We start from the raw sequence: 14786 nt of genomic DNA on the forward strand, positions 1-14786 counted from the left end.
GCAATCCCAGCTTCCAACAGAGACCCCAACTCCATCTGTTCCTGATTTGGCTGCCCCTGTAGAAGAGGCCAAAAGATAGCAGTGGGTGGACTAGCATCCTGCCTAGGGTCTATTTCAAAGCTTGGAGCAGAATGGAGAACCAGTAAGGGAGATAGTATTTGGGCACAGAAGGGTTCTTTCGCTCTTGGAAACATGCACCAGGAGTCAATCACCGGAAAGGAGTGAAGCCTCTAGGTTTCTTAGAGTTTGCTAGGTGGAGGGCTCTGCTATCAGTGGGGTGAAAGACCACCCACTGAGGAGATTTCTCATCTCTCTATGCCACTGCCAATTATTACTCAGGTGAGCTCACAAGAGTCTGTCTTTTCACAATCACTGGCATCAGAAAGGAATTACACTCTAGGAGTTCTGCCTCGGCAGCGGTGTGACTTGGTAGTGGAAAGGCTGGTGGCAAGCCAAAAGCACAGTTATTACAACTATCGGGGTTGGTTGTTCTTTTTGTACATTTATAACTATACATAGTCTGTCCCCTTGGCCCATCGACTACTTCTGGCAACAGGAGCATCTTTGACGTCACAGAACATAGCACTACATGTTGGAAGCTGTGTCTTTCTGGTCCATAACCCACACTTTTTCATTAATGTGTGTGTGTGAGTGTAAGACATGTACAGTAGTAAGAGACAGGCACTGTGCATTTCTGGATCTATGATATTTTCCCGCAGTCCGATTTCACAGAAACCCAGTTGCCCAAGCTCGGGTCCAACTGCTGAGAAACATAATTTGCTCCGAGTGCCCCGTTCCTTATGCTCTGCCAATGAGAGGGATGCCCTCCTTTCTCCCACAACCCCCTTCACCCCACTCAATGTCTTGTGTTCTGTTGAGGACACCCCTGCTGCTCCCAGACTCCTCACCTGCCACCATTCCACACACACAAATAGAGACACACACACCACACACACCACACACACACATACATAGGTGCACACGCCCTCCCACCTACACCCCAAAACCTCTACCTCACCTGCCACCACTTCCTGGTCGAGCAACTTCTGCACACTTAGTGCATGCATTGTTCCTCAACAGGCAGCTGCTGAAACTGGGCAATACCACAATTCTATATGTTCAACTGACTTTAGACGATATGCAGGAATGGTGGGTTCTAAAGTAACTCCTTGGCATGTTATCAATAAGTACAACCTGTGCATTGATAATACTGATCTTCCATGTATGGTATGTCGACTGAGGGCGCGATTCTCTAGTGCACGCAAAAATAGAAAGTGTTCTTCCATCAAGGAAGAACACTTACCTTAAAAACAACAAATTCTGTCAAAGTGAAAATGAGGTGCCTGACTTCGAAGCCTTGACGTTTGCATGTGTCCCATTTACAGCTTGGCAACAGTCCTAGCAACCATCAGGAACACAGGGCAGGCATTGCGAGAGGATTCTCCTTCCAAAACCCCTGGTTATGCATGTCAAAAAAAGAAGTTAAGATACAGCACCTGTGAGGTGTCATTAAACTCTACTGCACACATTTCCCCTTTATAAAAATAGCATTTCCCAGACTGCAGCACTACTTTTCTAGTTCACTGAAAGCTTAAAGACACTTTTGAAAATTAGGAAAGTGTCAGTCTTTTAAAAAATGCATTTGTCTATCAAAATGATAGAATTTAGCAGCTTTTGCTGCTGGAAAGCGCATCTTCTCTCCAATTCTTCCACTCGCATCAGAATGTTGGTGCTGAAAACTGAAGGGTGCAATGTAAGCTTTCTTCTCTAGTTTTATCACGTCAGAATTGGGCCAAGTGAGTACATGTATGTGTGAAGAAGTTGTGTTTGGGGATTAAGGAAGGAGGCTGAGTTCTGTGTAGAGCTTTGCCAATGCTTCCCATTCCATCCAGTACTTGGCTGGACATAAGTGTATGTTTGAGTGTTAGGGCAGCTGTGCCTTGGCCTCAGTGTAGTCTGATGGATTCTGGATAACCTCTTGCAAAACCTCCCTTTTTAATTCTATACACACTTCAGCGACCATGAACGTCTTTTGACTGGGTAGGTTTGCTTGAAATGTTTGTGTGACAGTTTTATTTACCCTCAATTTAAGTAAGGGAAACTAGGTGTTACGTTTCATTTCTGTGCCATGTCAACATCTCTCTGGAACTTTGATTTATGTCTGATGTCTGAAGTCTAGGTATTTACAAGCTGCTTAAGAGGGGGACTTTATTTTCATCAGTTTATAAAGCATTCTTTTAATAGTGAAAACAGCATCTATGTATACATCTATGTAAATTACATGATATATAATACAATGGTTTTGTGGATTTTAACACAAAGGTACAGCATTACAAATGCAACTTACGCTTATGTAAGACCCTGTTATGGATTAATATTTGAAAGATTAGGGGTCTTTTGAGTGGTAAAAAGGTACAAAGACCTAGTTGAATGCGTTGTCTTGAAACCGAAGGACTGCAGAAAAGCCTAACCCTTGCCAAGAGTCATGTGACACAGGTCTCTAACCTCCCTGCAGAACTGACGAATAGTCCCTGTGTACCTTACTGTCACTTCTCCACAACACAAGTCATCTGTGTACTGCCCTGCTGCAGATTAACAGCTAGATCCCATTTAGGTCATCAGATGACCTTAGAATGTCAGCAGTCACATGGTCTTCTGATAAACTGGGTCTTTTCCATCCTTCACCACTTAAAAGATGTAGTCTACATAGCCATTGTCTCTACATCTTCACCCCACCAGACATGTGACAACATCCTTGCAGGATTAACTAGCGATCCCTGAGGACCTGACATCCCTTTCCTGTTCCATGTGATAATGTCACCTGGAAAAGGTCACCAGGTAGGAGACTTTTTTTTCCTGACCTCTGAAATAATGTCCCCAAATATTCTAGTAAGGGCATCATTTTATATTATAGAATCCAATCCGAGAATATTTGAGGAAAGTGTTTGATTTTTCTGATGGTGCATTTTTGGGGAAATGTTTCCCCCTGGTGGCCATTTCCCAGGTGACTTTATCGCTAGACACCCTTTTTCCCTACAACAGCAGTCAGCTTGAAACCGCCCTCTTTAATACTTTGTGAATATAGCAGTCATGTGACATTCCCCATATGGCTGCCTTCCTGCTTAGCACCACATCTTAAATAGGCAAGCCTACATAGTGCTTGACATCCTCGCAGTAGTAGGAAGTCGTCCACTCCAAGACTTGAACAACAAATAACTTCTGCTAATTGAGGAATGAGCTCTTAGGTCCTCCCACTTCTAGTCTCAAGAGCTGTGAGATTGCTATACCTTTTTTTATTGATAGGGGAGAGTATGGCCAACATTTAAAAAAATACATAGGGTTTCACAATAGGGCAAAGTTAGAGCTAGTCACTTTATACATCTGCCATTTTATCATTTCTTTAAATAGGTTTTTACAAAGTGTTGCTTTAATGTGCTTTCCTCTAGGCTCACCTCAATGTATTCTGAATGGCATCCTGACCACATGATTTTGGTGAAAGTTGCTCAAGGATGCTCCACTGTCTAACCCTGCATCTGACAATCTTCAAACAAGGAAGAGAGGTTCTGGCTGCTTCCGTTGGGTGGATTGTAGAAGCTCACCTCATTGCCTTCCTCTCTTGCAGCTCCATTGTTAATCTTCCCGGGGAATCCACCCTCCGTCGGGAATTTCTGAGGCTCCAGCAGGAAAACAAAAACCGCTCAGACCCCCAGCGACAGCAACACCAGCAGCAGCTCAAAGACCAGGAGAAATACAAAAAGCAATTGTTGGTGGAGCGTCAGAAAAGGATAGAACAGCAGAAGGAGCAGAGGAAACGGCTGGAAGATGTAAGATTGTGGGGGGGATGAAGTTCCATTACACTGAAAATGTATTAAAGAAATAGCCTATGTCTATGGTCGCCCATCTGAAAGTTAGGAAAGCACTAACAAGATACATGGTGGGATATAACTAAATAGGTAGGAACCCCTAGAGTAACATCATGCACACCTGTGTGGAATAATCCATAACAATCAAACTTCTTCCATCCTTTAGGAGATACCAGGAGATTCAAGAATTTTGCAATTTAATTGATTCTCGAACTAGTATTGCATACGATTTGCATTACATACCGAGAACTCTTGAAAGTATACTAATTCTGACAATTATCCAATAAAGAATACCACTTATTGTATAAATGTCATCCAAGAATCCCTCTCATTTGAATTATGCAGAAGGAATTAAAACTAAAACAAGGATCCCCCAAAAATGCAATCTTCTCACTAGGTGGGAGAAATGAGTAAGTCACTCGTGTTTGGGCTGATGTGATGGGGACCAAATGCAAGATGGAGGATCCCACTGGGAGGTCATTAGAAGGGAAGTAAGGATGATGCAATGCTTAATACATTAATTACAAATGAAGATGGGACACTTAATAGGGTGTCTTTACTCTGTAAATCCTAATTAGTGCTCTGCTTTTTTTCTTTGATTTGTCCTTCTAGATAAAATGTAGATACAAATTTAAATTCGTTTCAATTGGCAAATACTTATTGCAAGCCGTGAGAAGCATATGGGAAGAAAGTAACAGAAAAGGCCACCCTTTGGTGGTCAGGATTTGCTGACACGCATCCTTATGTTTCCATGTGCTCTTCAGTGCAGTCTTTATAGGAGGTGTTGTCCACCCACTGGCTATTTGTCTGATGTGCATATGCTGGGCCTGATTCGTAAAGGCTGGCCTTGGAACACACTAGAAGATCCCTTTGAACATCTCAGATTTGCACCCTATACTCTTTACCCGACTCGCACCGCCTGAAACTGGAGCAAATCAGCAGACGGTTGGAGCATCTCTGAGATGCCATTGGGTGGATCTACATGAACCACATTTGCCGCGAGCATCTCAAAGATGCCCGGGGCATATCCAGATTTGCTCAAGTCATAGGACTTTGGAATTGAATATAAGGTAGCAGGTGTGAATCATAGATGCATGTGCTTCCCCCAATTGGTTCCTAAGCAAATCTTTGAGAATCAGGCCCTTCGTGTGTTTCCGAGTCTTGCCAACTACCTTTGGCTGATTGTTTTCCATTGGTCTAGGGCTGTGCTTTCACTGAACCAACTGGTAGTAGGTTTTTTGTAACCTTTATCTCTCAAGGAACCAATATGTACATATATGTCATAGTATGTGTCTTTCTGTGCATCATGTGCAGAATTTGTTGAGTGCATGTTTTCTGCAGTCAAGTCAAGTACATATAGAACATTCTTTCTTGAAAATGTTTCCTGTTACTATGCATAAATGCATTTAAGTAATAATAGCATGTTTTCATATAGTGCTTTTCGAAGCACTGCAATCATAAGTGTAATTATAAGCAAGGTTTTCCATGCTAATCGCCTGAGCTTGGTGATCGGCTGTGCTGGTTCTATTTCAGTAATAATAATGCAAACTCACTGCACTTTTCCTATCTCTTCCCCTCCTCCCCTTACTTTATTCTATGCACTTACTCTATCAGAATTTTTCCTGGGCCTAGTATCATAGCAACATCGCCTGTCTCCTCTCCCCTCCCTTTACTTGTTTCCACCCCACCCCCTCCAGCACTATATAAAATATCATCGGGCCTAGTATGATAGTCGCTTGTTTTGTTCCTCCCCTCCCTTTCTGCACCCCTCTTGCTCCCTTTCTGTTTTTCTCCGGCTCTACCAAAAATGTCATCAGGCCTAGTAAGTACGGTAGTCGCTTGGCTGTTTCCATTTCCTTCCCACTCTCGCCCTTCCTTCCTTATCTATGTCTTAGCTCTTGCACTATCTGAAATGTCGTCAGGCCGAGTACGATAGTTAATTGCACATCCTTACTGTTCATGGCCTGTAAGAATGTCATTGGGCCTCATTACACGGAAGGCGGTAATCCAGGGTGCTATTAGCACCCTGGTCCATGCCGGTAAATTACCGGCACCGCCTTGGCGGAAAGGGGATTTACCGCCCCATTCCAAGGTTGGAGGGGCGGTAAATCCCCCTTCCGCCATTGCCCTTCCCCATTCCCATTCCTGCCCCATAGGGCTCTATGGGAATGGGGAAGGCGCTAATTACGGCACCGCAATATTGCGGTGCCGTAATTAGCTCCGAGGTCCCTTAGCGGGTTGGTACTTAACGCCTGCAAGAAGCAGGCGTTGATTCCTCCAACCCGCAAAGGGACCTCGTAGTACGGCGGTAAGGGTTAACGGTCACCGTTGCCATTAACGGTGACCGTTAACCCTTACCGCCGTCCGTGTAATGAGGCCCATTGTATTTTCCCTTGTTCCCTCCCTTGCCTTGAAGCGCTTTGAAACACATTCTGTATAGGCGCTATATAAATAGACTATCATATCATATCATACCACCAGTTCCTCATTGAACAGAACCACTCATAAATAGCCTGGCCACCTAGCTCATGATGAGGGAAGGAAACTAGTAGTGTTGCGCTCTGAAACACTTGTGTATGAGCGTGATACAAATAAAATATCAAATCCCTGAAAAGTAATGTATCCCACACCATGAAGCAGGAATGGCAGCTAGTGATGAGCACCAAGCTGGACTGTTATGGGGCAGACTATCTCAACTATGTTAGAGATATGCAGCACAGAAGCCAAACAGGTACCAGGTTAATGCCTGATTCATGTGACTTGTAGCTTGGTGCAAAGGGGCTTTGCACTGCCAACAAACACGTTGAACTGGCCTTGATTCACAGAGCAGTGCAAAGTGGACATCAAAACAAGTTGACACAAATAGAATGGGGACCCATAGAAAGCAGAGCCTGGACCAGCAGGACAGAAGAGCAATTTAAACTGATAGCACAGCATCATTTCCTCCATTTGTCCAAACTGCAGAGTAATGAGCGCCGAGGCTCGCTTAGCATGAGCAAAACTTTACAAAAAAAAGTGAAGCAGTGAAAAAGAAAAAGTATCATTCCAGGAAAACACAGCAAGCAACCGAATGGTCTGTCAGATCTGTTACCCACTTTCATCAGGTCAGGCACAAAATGTCAAGTGTGTCACTCAACTATATTTATGTGTAAATCTTTGTGTCAAAGATTAAAATCAACAATGTACTGTGCCGACTCCGGCTGTTTCAGCCGCTGAGTTTTCAGTTTATTGTAACTGCTTCAGCCTAGAGGCCTTTGATGCCATTAAGGTAAAAACATGAAGAAAATAACATTTCATGAATAGCATATCAGCGGATCAAGTAAACACAGCACCATCTTGGGAAGAGCAAGGAACAGCTACACACAGACTGGAGAAGGGGACCTCGCATGTGTGAAGAATTGGGGTACTGAACCTAGGCCCACAATGTCAGACAGCACAAAGGCTAGGCGAAGGGAACTGCACTCAGGCTGAAACAAGCATTGGCAATGCCAACAGTTCGGGCTTTTTTGTAGACATGGGAAAGCCACTTGCCAGCCACTTCCCAAGTCGTAATACCTGGACATTGATGGTAGCAGGTGGAAAATTGTGCGAGTACTTGGGCATCTAATAGCAGTACCTTGCAAATGCCTTATTCTTACAGACAAACCAAAACTGTTGGTTTTGCCAATGCTTGTTTTTAACAGGACTTCAGTGAAGAACACACATAGTGCTCATAAATCGAGTGTTTAAAGGCAGACCTGGCTTAGATATTTTTATTATACCAGTAGCGTGTTTTCAACTCTGATTAAGTCATTAACTCTCAGAAAACGGCTTTGAAAATACACTGTCAGGCACTTCTAGTGCAAAGTTTGATGCTAAGGCTTGACTAAAGCGAGCTCTAAGAGTTTCCATGAAGAGGTATTTTGGGCGGGGAGGGGTAGAAACTGGGTGGAAATGGATATAACGATTAGCATGGCAATAGGCAGTCAAAGGTGGGTAAATAACCCAACACCTACAACCTTTGTGTCCCTCCTCACATGACATTTCTCCCGATCTGTACTCTAATGCAAAAGTTTCTGCTTATAGGTGGCGTTAAAGTGCCACCTAATTGCCTAAACTAAAAAAGGTGGATAGTCCACAGGCTCAGGAAGGGGTGGCGCACATGCAGAGGATTGGTCCAGTGCACAACGGAGGGACTGCCTATGAGCTCAGAAAAGAAGACAATGCACAGGACCTGCAAGTAAGACACCACACAGGGCCGGGGTATGGGTGGCGCAGTACGCTGGGGCAGCAGTTCCAGGCGAGCATGGCAGTTCCAGTGCTGGAAAAAAAGGCAGAGACATGTCCAGGTGTGGACTATCGTTCCAAATGTTCTCCCATTGCATATTTCTCAGGCATGGACATTGGTGACACTGGTATAACCAGGGGTGGACTGGGAACCAAACGAGGCCCTGAAATAATGTTCAAAGTGGCCCTGGAACAGGAGCAGGGCTGGACTGGGAACCAAATGAGGCCCTGGAAATAATGTTCAAAGTGGCCCTGGAACAGGAGCAGGGCTGGACTGGGAACCAAAAGAAGCCCTGGAAATAATTTTAAAAGTGGCCTCATATTACACATTTTCAGCAAGTCCAACCCTTTTCATATGAGATCATTTGGAAATTAAATAGGTTACCACACAAAAGAGGCCCAGAGTGCAGAGGCGTACTTGGAAATTTGCAGAGTTCCCTATAAGCAGTCCACCCATGGGTATAACTTGCCATATCTATCCATTTAAATTCGTATGTGAATTTGAAATATTTAAACTCCAATAACAATATTGCAAAGCAGAAAGACTTACGGGATGCGTGTCCATTCTTTCTTTTTACCTCAAGCACCAGAAGAGAGAGCTGGAGATCCGCAGGCTGCAAGAGTGTGAGCACCGGAGACTGGACATGAAGGACGTGCATAAGAGAGAGGTGAACGGCAACGATGACAACGCACGTACTGACGACCACAGAAGCAAGCTCGAAGAACAGAAACAGAACGAGCGCAGACAGGTCTGTTCCTTCTGCCGCTATCAGTCTATGCGAATCACTGGGCCTCATTATGAGTTTGGAGGCTGCCTCCAAACTCGGTCCGGTACCGGGTTCCTTAAATGAGGAATTACCAGGCCATTCGAACCTTGGAGGACCCGGTAGTTCCTCATTCAAAAAACCCATCCCCATTCCCATTTGAGCCCCCATAGGGCTCAATGGGAATGGGGAGGGAGCTAATAACGGGCCCGTTATTAGTTCCCTTGTCTCCGTGCGGGACCCGCAAAGGACGTCTGGTCTGACCAGACGTTCAAAGCGTGTCCCGCAAGGGAACCTCGTAAAAGGGCGGAATGGGTTTACCGGCACCATTACCGGTGCCGTTAAACCCATTCCGCCCACCTCGTAATGAGGCCCACTGTTTAAATGAGTGTGCTAGGGTATGCCTCAGCCTCAGACTAAGAACCTTGTGATTGAAGTTCGAGACATATTATAGCATGCTATTTACATAGCGTCAGTTTCCCAAGGGCGTGCACAGCAATCATTGTGCACTGTGGCGTGCACAGAATCATTGTGCACTGTGCAGAATCAGAATTCACTGACCTAGTAAAAACAAAAAACAAAATTAGATTAAAATTAAATGTGATCGTGCTCCCGTAGTTCCATCAACAATCTCTAGCTCTCTTTCAGTTTTTAAAAGAAATTGGTTGACGGGGTCGGCACTAGTGTGCTGTGTGAAAAAAAAGTGCGTGTATTCTTTTTTGTAAGCGTGAGAAAAATGTAACCATAACCAATGCACACATCCTCCCAACCTCCCAGGTGTCTCCCCAAGATCGAGAGCACTCAAGGCCAAAATTCAGGAAAGCATGTCCAGCACCCTCACAGCCCTCAAGGCTACCTCAATCTAAGGTGACATCCTGCCTTCCTCCCTGGTAAAATCAGTCTCAAGAGAGCTCCTCACTCCACCCCCTTCATATCCCCAATGCCTAATTCACTCAAGGCATCTTCCTTGATGCTCTGCAAACTGGCCAAATTGTTCTCCTTCAGAAAATCTCCATGCTCAACCCAGAAAACCTACCCAATAACTGCGCTGTGGCGCATAGTGGAAAGATCGCAACTTCCACCTCCGCACTGTGATCACCTGTGGCAACCGGCTTCAGTATCATCTGTCTGGCTTCAGGATGCTGCACAGAGGCAGCCACCATACATGCTGGGATCACCCGTGGCAACCGGCCTCAGTATCCTCTGTCTGGATTCAGGAAGCTGCACAGAGGCAGCCACCATACTTGCTGGTTATGCACTTCAGATCACAGTCAGGGGAGGCCATGCCGATTGGTCAGGTCGATTTCTGTGCCACCAGCGACACCATCAGCAGCATGGCACTCCTCAGCATCCTTCTCTCTGGCATGGGGCTTGATGGCGCGGCCCTGGCAGCGTTCACCTTCCAGCTGGTGAATAGACATGCACTAATCCAGATGGATATTAGCTTTTCCCAAATTCTCCTCATAACCTGTGGAGCCCTGAAAGTACCTGTCCTCTTCCCACTCATTTCTATGTCTAGTGGGAGCCACTGGGAAAATCCTCACTGATCTGGCCTCAGCATCCACCAATTTGTAAAAGGCATCAAGCTGTAGCTCAGGGTCCACTGTGGCACTGCATTCATAGATTGAGTCGGCATGCCTTAACCTTCACCCAGTTCTGAATGTTCAGCCACTATCTGAACCTGAAGGCCACAAACAGTGAGTACATCCTATTGGGAAATGCCACCAAGCAAGCCCAGGTGCAGAAACACTGAGTTCATCCTATTGGGAAATGCCACCAAGCAAGCCCAGGTGCAGAAACACTGAATTCATCCTATTGGGAAATGTCACCAAGCAAGCCCAGGTGCAGAAACACTGAGTTCATCTTATTGAGAAATGCCACCAAGCAAGCCCAAGTGCAGAACCACTGAGTTCATCGTATTGGGAAATGTCACCAAGCAAGCCCAGGTGCAGAAACACTGAATTCATCCTATTGGGAAATGCCACCAAGCAAGCCCAAGTGCAGAACCACTGAGTTCATCGTATTGGGAAATGTCACCAAGCAAGCCCAGGTGCAGAAACACTGAATTCATCCTATTGGGAAATGTCACCAAGCAAGCCCAGGTGCCGAAACACTGAATTCATCCTATTGGGAAATGCCACCAAGCAAGCCCAAGTGCAGAAAGACTGAGTTCATCCTATTGGGAAATGCCACCAAGCCCAGGTGCAGAAACACTGAGTTCATCCTATTGGGAAATGCCACCAAGCAAGCCCAGGTGCAGAAATGTTTGCCACAAATGAAACTTGCTGAGCCTGCACCCCACCTAAAACTCTGCTCCAATTCACTCTGACTCAGGTAAGCCTCGTCTCTTTCAAGGTTCAAATTGGAAGGAAACCACAGAAAGCTGGTAAAAGCTATCCCTCCTACACATAATGAAATCATTACTCCCCACATTTGATCTCAGAACCTTCGTCCAAGCTGTGTTCCTCTCCCAGCGGCATGGTTTAAGCCTCCTCTTTACAGGCCTTCCAGCTTTTACCTTGGCACCACTGCCAGCTGTCCAACATGCGAACCCTAGCTCACCACAGGTCAGAATAAATCCAACCACCTCATCCCCACACCCAGGGAACTTCACCGGCTACCCTGGCAGACCCACATTATCTTTATATCAGCCTGCAGAGCATACAGAGCCAGGGAGGAAAGGGCTCATTCACATCAGGCCAGAAATAAACACCTTGCCTCATTACGACCCAGGCGGAGGGCCATGGTGCTATTAGCACCATGGTCCATGCCGGTGTCCACCATGGCGGAATGAGGAATTACCACCCCATTCCGAGGTTGGTGGAGCGGTAATTCCCCATGCCGCCATGGCCCTTCCCCATTCCCATTTTTGCCCCAAAGGGCTCAATGGGAATGGGGAAGGCGCTAATAACGGTACCGCAAATTGCGGTACCGTTATTAGCACCAAAGTCCCTTTGCGGGTCCCTACTTTAACGGCTGGAAAAACCAGCCGTTAAGGTCGGGTCCCGCAAAGGGACCTCGTAATTAGGCGCTAAGTGTTTAACGGCGCCGCAGCCTTTTACGGCGCCGTTAAACACTTAGCGTCAGGGTCGTAATGAGGCCCAAGGGAATCCAATGCATCGCCAGAAGCAATAGCACTTCTGGAGAGGAGACCTAGATGTTTCATTTAAATCTGTAGCCCATCTCCCCTTTTTAGTTTTCACTCATAAGGGTAATTTTGGTGTCAGTCGTGGGGGGTCATTACGAGTATGGAGGTAGCCATGGTGCTATTAGCGCCATGGCTGCCTCCAAACTCGTGACTGGGTTCTTTGAATGGGGACTTACCAGGCCATTCCAACCTTCGAGAAACCGGTAAATCCCCATTCAAAATACCCATCCCCATTCCTATTTGAGCCCCCATTGGGCTCAATGGGAATGGGGAGGGAGCTAATAACGGGCCCGTTATTAGCTCCCTGGTCCCTTAGCGGCTCCCGCTAAGGGACCTCTTAATGCAGCGGTAAGGGGTTAACGGCACCGGCATCCTTACCAGCACCTTTAACCCCTTACCGCCGGACTCGTAATGAATGCTTTAATATGTGGATGTAGGGGTATGGCATTTGATAAGCAATATATGCAAGAGCGTGCTTTGGCCATTTCCCCACTCTCTTTACAGCCGGTGGGTGACCTATGTCAAAACAAGGCATGTGTTGACCTGACATTGACACTATACTATTGTTATTCTGTTCTTTTAAGAACTTACTTCTGAAGGCATCTGACAAGTTTACTTAAGTGGGTCATCTAACAGCATTCAGAAGTAATAGGTCTACCTTACTTGCAAGACCCCCAAGAGCAACGATTTATGTGTATTTGTCGCAGACCGGAATGTGACCTCTTGTCTGGTAAATCCATGCCTTAGCCACACTGTTAAAGAGTGCATTGAAGATATCTTACAATATCTTACAAATGTGGTCGATGGTCCTCAGGAGTTTGGGATCATCCCGGAAAATGTAACATTCCTGTATAACTCCCCTCCTGAAGAAATCATCATTGAATTATGATGAACCAGTGTGCATTTTCCAACCACTAACACTCCCTGCTTGACGTGTTAGGTAGGGCGGTGTCTAATTAGATCCAGGATTTTGTTGAGTCATCATAATTCCTCGATGATAGTCAGGTTTTCGACCTGTCGAGGAACAGAGACGGCTTTGTTGGATGTGTGTGAGGAACATCAAGAAAACCTGTTCATTATGTTAACATGATGACTGTTTGCAATACTCTGGACGACCAGACCATCAGTCAGAGACTGCATTCTGTGACCAGGGTTTCAGAAGTTGCCATTAAATTGTGCTAAATCTTTTCTGTGTAATCAGGTTCATTTTGTTAGTCTAGCTGGTTTGGAAACCCCTTTTTCAGAGATCAATTTTGGTGTACCTCAAGGCTCGTCCCTTTCTCCTCGCCCCTTTTTTAAAATATAGACACATAAAGCCATTCCTTCATCTACTAACATCTCATGTAAGCTGTCAAGCCCTTGGAGTCATATTTGATACCCATATGTAAATGGAAGCCATCCCATTGGTGAAACCCGCCAGCTACTACTATATTCACTTCTTTCAGCACATCTGACCCTTTCTACCTGAAGGTCATCTCAATGCCATAGCAAGGGCTACAGTCATCCCAAAACTAGACTATGGCAACTCACTTCACAAGGGTGTCCCGAAGAAAACCATTTGCTGACTACAAATAATCCATAATGATGCAGCTGGCAGCATTACACACTCTCTTTTGTTCGGCAAGCGGCACTGGCCTCCATTCGGACATGCATCGCATTTAATACCGCTGTGTTTAATACAGCTGTGATTAATACCGCCTTCATCTCAATGCACCCTAGTATATTTGTTGGATATTAGCCCTGTATCTCTCGCACATCTTCTTCAAAGGCCTTAATTACTGACTGTTTCTCGCTTTATTTTCAGCTCTGTCTCTGGAATGGAGCTAAGATTTGGAATTCTCTTCCAACTCAGATGATGCTTCAATCTAATCTATTTGTTTTAAAGAAACAATTAAACATATCTATTTTTCTGCAATATTTCCCTGTTTAAGCTTTGGTCTTCTGTATCATTTCAACCCTGCCATCTTCATTAGCTCAATATGCTCACATTCATAGTGGTTGTATACCTTTGGGTCCCAGCTCTTTGCAAATCCATAAACATAAGGAAACCTGCATTGTTTCTCCAAACCTATAATTACCCATTGTAAGGCACCAAAAGATTAGGCCCCCTAGAAGTCTTGCTATGCATTTCTATCTAATGTTCGTTCCTAAAATGCTCCTTGTTACTTTTCAAACCTTCAATGCTTTATCTCAAACAAAAAAATGGGGGTCATTCCGAGTTTGGAGGCAGCCATGGTGCTATTAGCCCCATGGCTGCCTCCAAACCTGGGTCCTGTCTGTCTGAATGGGGACTTACCGGGTCATTCCGACCTTGGAGGACCCGGGAAGTCCCCATTCAGTAAACCATTCCCCATTCCCATTTCAGCCCCCATAGGGCTCAATGGGAATGGGGAAGACGCTAATAACGGACCCTCAAATAGCGGGCCCGTTATTAGTGCCCTGGTCCCTTAGCGGGATCCGCTAAGGAAGTTTGGTCTGACCAGATGTCCTTTGCGGGTCCCGCTAAGGGACCTCGGAATAGGGTGGTAAGGATTTACCGACATCATTACCGGTGACCGTTAACCCATACTGCCATACTGCCTAACTCGGAATGAGGCCCAATATGTGAAATAGCTCACGGTAATGGGTATGGATACAAGCATTGGCAAACTATTGGTATTGACTAAATTCTGAACAGTCTGTCTTTCGAAGCAGACAGGAAAACAACAATGCAAGTTCCCAGATTTTTATTTTAACAAGACACTT

The 14786-nt window shown here is 45.4% G+C and overlaps 1 protein-coding gene across 4 annotated transcripts in view; it reads left to right on the forward strand.

Annotated features, from left to right (window-relative positions):
* Window positions 1–14786, forward strand: part of NRK (Nik related kinase) — a 1461188-nt gene that overhangs the window by 803126 nt on the left and 643276 nt on the right. For 3 of the 4 annotated variants that reach the window (XM_069612728.1, XM_069612725.1, XM_069612726.1), the window contains 2 exons: window positions 3623–3824; window positions 8714–8878. In XM_069612728.1, coding sequence (XP_069468829.1) covers window positions 3623–3824; window positions 8714–8878 — 367 coding nt within the window. The remainder of the gene's footprint in view (window positions 1–3622; window positions 3825–8713; window positions 8879–14786) is intronic. The other variant, XM_069612727.1, reaches the window with a different exon arrangement.

This window comes from Ambystoma mexicanum, chromosome 5p (genome assembly GCF_040938575.1).
Source record: "Ambystoma mexicanum isolate Mex_15411 chromosome 5p, UKY_AmexF1_1, whole genome shotgun sequence".
NCBI lineage: Eukaryota > Metazoa > Chordata > Amphibia > Caudata > Ambystomatidae > Ambystoma > Ambystoma mexicanum.